Here is a 6,413-nt window from a genome sequence, read left to right on the forward strand (position 1 = left end):
AAAAGTCACCCACACATACCTCCCTAAAGAAAAGACCTTATAGATTTCTTGTGTTTGAATCCTGGCCCTGCCATTCCATTTATTTCTTGTCACCACCAGGTTTAGGGACACAGATATTCCTTACAGTGAAATTTGCCCAGGGAAAACATACAGAGCTCAAAGGTTACTGTATGTTTACAAGTGGACAGAAATCACAGTTCTCAGACTACAGAACATTCCCAGCACCCCCAAAAGGAAGCCCCCTGCCTATTAGCAACTCCTCTCCTCCCTGATATTTGGGAGTATTTTTCAACTGCACCCAACAGCCCAGGGTGCATATTCTGGGGGTCAGCCCTTGTACTCAGGGGGACCATGAGGTTCCAGGAATGCAGCTGGCTCAGCCCTTTGGGGGCTGATCTCCCCCTGATCTTTCTCTCTCATTATATCAATCTTTTTCTTTCTATCTTTTTTTTTGGGGGGGCCACACCCATTTGATGCTCAGGGGTTACTCCTGGCTAAGCGCTCAGAAATCACCCCTGGCTTGGGGGAACCATATGGGACGCTGGGGGATCGAACCGTGGTCCTTCCTTGGCTAGCGCTTGCAAGGCAGACACCTTACCTCTAGCGCCACCTCGCCGGCCAAGGAGCAATCTTTTTTTCACATCTCCTTCCACAAAGCTGCTGTGGGTCTCCAAATCTAGCTTGTTTCAGCGTCTTGATTTTGGAGGGTTCACACCCCACAGTGCTAAGGGGTTACTGTCAGTAAGTTTCTCAGGGGTTACTCCTGGCAGTGCTCAGGGGGTCCAGGCAATGCTGGGGGTCCCAGCTGGTTCTGCTGCATGCACTGGGCCCCCAGCGTCACCATCCTGAATTTCACTCACACAGTCTTGATGCTGACACCTTGAATTCACTCACATATATCTAGTGATGCTCAGGGATTAAGCCTGGCTCTGATCAGAGATCACTCCTAACAGGACTTGTGGGACCATATGGAATTCTGGGGTCTAATCTAGGTCAGCCACATGCATAACAAGTGCCCTACCCATTGTGCAATCTTTCTAGCCCCTTCTCTAATCATATAGATGCGAACCACGTCTTTACTTCACCAGGAATATCTTTGTAGGATTGCTGGGCCAAGTCCGATTTTTTTTTAGAATGGCTCTACTGTTTTTCCCAGCTTTTGCCGCTTGTATTTTAGTTTTGGGGGCCGCATCTGGCAGTGCCCAGGGGACCATATTTGGTGTTGAGGATCGAGCCAGTGTCGGTAGCCTGGAAGGCCATCGCCTTTCCCTCTGTCCTATCTCTCTAACCCTCTCTAACCCAGCTGGGAAATTTGCCCCCGAGCCCAGTTTGGGTTGAAATTGGTGTGTTTATGACCAATGGTAAGAAGAAGACATGAGGGCCGGAGAGATAGCACAGCGGTAGGGCATTTGCCTTGCACACAGCTGAGCCAGGATGGACGGTGGTTCGAATTCCAGTGTCCCATATGGTCCCCCGAGCCTGCCAGGAGTGAGTTCTGAGTACGAAGTCAGAAGTAACCCCTGAGTTTTTCGAGTGTGACCCAAAAACAAAAAAAAAAAAAAGAAAAAGAAAAAGAAGAAGAAATGAAGAGTGACCTTAGGATCAGAGCTGGGGCTGGGCCCCCTGGTGGAAGGAAGGTCCTTTTCTAGGCCTCAGGCTCTCTCTCTCTCACTCCCAGCCTCATTCTCCACATCTTCCTGCCTGCCCTCCCCAAGCCAGGCAGGACAGCAGGAAACAGGAAGTTGCTCTTGGCTTCTAAGAACCCCCTTTAGCTGAGGCAGGGAAAAAGCACTTCCTAGCACACAGGGCCAAGGGTAGTGGAAAGGCAGGGAGGAAAGACAAGACAGGGGACTGCTTGGAGGCAGCTGCAGAGGTGAGGTGCAAAAAGAAACACACACATGACTGCAGAGCTAAGTAGGGGTGCTCTGTATGCCCCCTATGAGGCCTTAACTCCCCCTTTCTGGTCTCTCTCACAGTCCACCACTGAGCCAGGGACTCTCTCCTCCTACACCCCCCAGGCTCCAAGCCGACACTGTACTAAATGGAGTTACTTCTACCCTCCACCTACTCTTCTCCAGACGCCCCCCAGAAGGTGTCACTGAAATTTAGACCCTTTTGTGATATTGGGGACCAAGCCTGAGGCCCCTCAATGGGCCTCAATTGGGGCGTTCCCTTCTCTGGCTTCAGCCTCGCCTCCCAAGTTCCAGTCCCAAAGGTCACATCTGGCCTCCAAAGGCAGTTTCATGGGGGAGACCGCTCCGGTGTCATGACCCCCTATTCCATGCATCCCTTTTCCCAAATCCCAGTGCAAAACAATCCAAACCCATGGAGGTCAGAGGGAGCCGAAGCCATGCCTAGCCCCCCTACAAATCTTCCAGATCCTGCCCTTGGGTCCGGCTGCTGCTACTTCTGGCTTCCAGACCCCTGCACCCAGCTCGTCCCTTCCAGATGTTGGATCTAAACACGGTCGCGCCCCCAATTCGCGCCAACCCGGGTCCCCCCACTCTCCAGCATTGGGGGGTGGGCAACTCCTGGGGACGTGCAACCCTGCTGGTCCCCACTGTCACCCCCAAGTCAGCCTCCCACGTCTCCCGGCCTGGCCACCCACAGCTCCCCTCGCCTCGGGGGGACCCCTCGGTGCAGCCACGCGCCCAGAGTCTCCACCCAGGTCCTCCCTTCCCGGCCTCGATCGGGGGCTCGGCCCTGATCCCCAGAGCCCACGCCCAGCACCCCACCAAGGCCCCGATCGCGGCTCGTGGACCACCCTCGGCCCGTCCGCCCGCGTGGACGCGCCCCGTTACCATGGCGACCCCTGTCCGGACCCCAGCGGCCCCGGTCCCTCGGCTACTGGGCGGCTCCGGCTCGGGGCAGCAGTTGGGGGGAACCGAGCTGGAGCGCACTTCCGACAGCAAAACGCGCCGGCTCCTGGCGCACAGCCCGCTGGGAATTGTAGTCTCTAGGGGGACCTCGCCGGCCGCGCGAGTGAGTCCCGGAAAAAGGCCCGAACTCACATCCCGGCATGCACCGCGACTGACCTTTTCTCCAATTGCATGCCGGGAGTTGTGGCGGGCGCTCAGATAAAGAGTCGGGGTCAGCTGCGTGTTGCATCCCGGGAAGTGTAGTTTTCATCTCTCCAGGCAGAACTGCTTACGCTAAACTGTATTTAATTTTTTTGGTTTGGTTTGGGGCCACAACTGCGGTGCTGAGAAATTACTTCTGGCTCTGCATTCAGAGATCACTCCTGGCGGGCTCACTCAAGGGGTATCATTTGGGGGAATCCAACCTGGGTGGACCACATACAAGGCCAATATCTTACCCACTGTACTCAAGTGGGCATTATTTTTCACCCTTGTTTTGCAAGGAACAAAACCATGTCAATCAGGCGGCACTGCTCTATGTCAGGAATGTGGGAGTAACTTAAGTGGTTGCTTGTGGATTGGAGTCTCAGGAGGCTACAGTCAGTTGGGGGCCAATCATTTGGGGTGTTTTGTTTGGGGGATGTGAGGGTCACACCCAACTGTGCTCAGGGTTTATACTTCAGCTCTGCACTCAGGGATCACTCCTGGCAGGGCTCAGGAGACCATCTGGTTGCTGGGGATTAGAGGTGGGTTTGCATTAGTTATTTTATTTGGGGGGGTGGGGTTACTACTGGCGGCACTCAGGGGTTACTCCTGGCTCTGTGCTCAGAAATCACTCCTGGCAGGCATAGGGGACCATATGGGATGCCGGGATTCGAACCACCGTCTTTCTGCATGAAAGGCAAACGCCTTACCTACATGCTATCTCTCCGGCCCACTAATTTTTTTTATAAGATCCACAACCTGGCACCATCCAGGTCAAAATCTTGACTGAGCCTCCTAGGATCCTTTGAAAGCTTCCTTAAAGCTGAAAGATGTGGGCCCGGAGAGATAGCACAGTGGCGTTTGCCTTGCAAGCAGCTGATTCAGGACCAAAGGTGGTTGGTTCGAATCCCGGTGTCCCATATGGACCCCCGTGCCTGCCAGGAGCTATTTCTGAGCAGACAGCCAGGACTAACCCCTGAGCACCGCCGGGTGTGGCCAAAAAAAAAAAAAAAAAAAGCTGAAAGATGTGAGTTTCCTGTGGAACTCCGTTGGGTAGGCTGACTAATGCTGACTGCTGGCAGGGGACCACTGTTCCCCACTAGGTGCCCGCTCTGCAGGTCAAGTGAGCATCTCACAGGCAGCTGCGCCTTGGAGTGAGGAGCCATGTCAGGACACGCAGGAACTGCATTGTGTACTGCAGAGCTCAGTGGACGAGGAGCATACCAGGAATATAATTCCCAAGCACCACCAATAATCATCCCTGAGCACAAAGCTGGGAGTAACCCATGAGCACTGCCACATGTTAAAAAAGGAGGAACCAGGGCCCGGAGAGATAGCACAGCGGTGTTTGCCTTGCAAGCAGCCGATCCAGGACCAAAGGTGGTTGGTTCGAATCCCGAATCCCGGTGTCCCATATGGTCCCCCGTACCTGCCAGGAGCTATTTCTGAGCAGACAGCCAGGAGTAACCCCTGAGCACTGCCGGGTGTGGCCCAAAAACCAAAAACCAAAAAAAAAAAAAAAAAGGAGGAACCAGAGAGATAGCACAGCAGTAGGGCATTTGCCCTGCACACAGCTGATCCAGGATATGGTGATTCAAATCCCGCATCCCATATGGTCCCCCGTACCTGCCAGGAACAATTTCTAAGTGCAGAGCAAGGAGTAATCCCTGAGTTTCGCTGTGTGTGACCCCCCCCCAAAAAAAAAAAAAAGAAAGAGAAGGAAAGGAAGGAAAGAAGAAGGTAAAGAAAGGAGAAAGAAGAAAGAGGGCCCGGAGAGATAGCACAGTGGTGTTTGCCTCGCAAGCAGCCGATCCAGGACCAAAGGTGGTTGGTTCGAATCCCGGTGTCCCATATGGTCCCCCGTGCCTGCCAGGAGCTATTTCTGAGCAGACAGCCAGGAGTAACCCCTGAGCACCGCTGGGTGTGGCCCAAAAACAAAAACAAAAAAAAACAAAAAAAAAACAAAACAAAAAAAGAAAGAAAGAGAAAGAGGGCCCGGAGAGATAGCACAGCGGCGTTTGCCTTGCAAGCAGCCGATCCAGGGCCAAAGGTGGTTGGTTCGAATCCCGGTGCCCCATATTCTCATATGGTTCCCCGTGCCTGCCAGGAGCTATTTCTGAGCAAACAGCCAGGAGTAACCCCTGAGCAATGCCAGGTGTGGCCCAAAAACCAAAAAAAAAAAAAAAAAAAAAAAAAGAGAGAGAGAGAGAGAGAGAAAGAAAGAAAGAAAGAAAGAAAGAAAGAAAGAAAGAGAGAGAGAGAGAGAGAGAGGGAGGGAGGGAGGGAGGGAGGGAGGGAGGGAGGGAGGAAGGAAGGAAGGAAGAAAGAAAGAAAGAAAGAAAGAAAGAAAGAAAGAAAGAAAGAAAGAAAGAAAGAAAGAAAGAAAGAAAGAAAGAAAGAAAGAAAGAAAAAGAAAGATTGATTTAGTTATTTCTTTTTTTTTTTTTTTTTTTTTTTGGTTTTTGGGCCACACCCGGTAACGCTCAGGGGTTACTCCTGGCTATGTGCTCAGAAGTCGCTCCTGGCTTGGGGGACTATATGGGACACCGGGGGATCGAACCGCGGTCCGTCCAAGGCTAGCGCAGGCAAGGCAGGCACCTTACCTCTTGCGCCACCGCCCGGCCCCCGATTTAGTTATTTCTGAGTGTAGAGCCAGGAGTAACCCTTGCACATTGCTGGGTGTGCCCCCTAAAACCAAACAAATTAAAAAGGAAGGAAGGAAAGAGGAAAAAAGAATAAGAAAGAAAAGAATAAGAAAAGAAGAATCGGGGCCCAGAGAGATAGCACAGCGGTGTTTGCCTTGCAAACGGCTGATCCAGGACCAAAGGTGGTTGGTTCGAATCCCGGTGTCCCATATGGTCCCCCGTGCCTGCCAGGAGCTATTTCTGAGCAGACAGCCAGGAGTAACCCCTGAGCAATGCCAGGTGTGACCCAAAAACCAAAAAAAAAAAAAAAAAAGAAAAGAAGAAGAATACAATATGTCCTGAGTGACCCTAAGTCATGCTTTTGTTTCTGGGGCTTCCTATTCATCTACAGATCTGACCTCTCCTATGCAAAGAACAGATAGCATCTTTGGGACTTATCTTAAAGGCCTGGCTCCCACAAAAACCTACAATACCTGGTTTAGCTCTAGAAATAAAGAGTTTTCCAGAGAATGACATTAGAGCACAGAGCAGAAAGATGAAAGGAAATAAATTGAATTTATTATAAATGTATAAATTGGGAGGGGGTTCAAATGTCCAAGCAGGGGATTAGCTTCAGTCTCTGACCTGAGGAATCTCTTGGTGTGGAAGATTAAGAGCATAAGGTGACACTGGCACATATAGACAGAAATGACCCCTTCTAGCACTT

The 6,413-nt window shown here is 51.8% G+C and overlaps 1 protein-coding gene across 1 annotated transcript in view; it reads right to left on the reverse strand.

The window, feature by feature from the left end:
- Positions 1-3,011, reverse strand: part of AP2S1 (adaptor related protein complex 2 subunit sigma 1) — a 9,446-nt gene extending 6,435 nt beyond the window's left edge. The window contains exon 1 of the mRNA XM_049787313.1: positions 2,802-3,011. Within this exon, the coding sequence (XP_049643270.1) occupies positions 2,802-2,804 (3 nt within the window). The 5' untranslated portion in view covers positions 2,805-3,011. The remainder of the gene's footprint in view (positions 1-2,801) is intronic.
- Positions 3,012-6,413: the final 3,402 nt, after the last annotated feature.

The sequence above is a fragment of the Suncus etruscus genome, chromosome 14 (assembly GCF_024139225.1).
Source record: "Suncus etruscus isolate mSunEtr1 chromosome 14, mSunEtr1.pri.cur, whole genome shotgun sequence".
Taxonomy (NCBI): Eukaryota; Metazoa; Chordata; class Mammalia; order Eulipotyphla; family Soricidae; genus Suncus; species Suncus etruscus.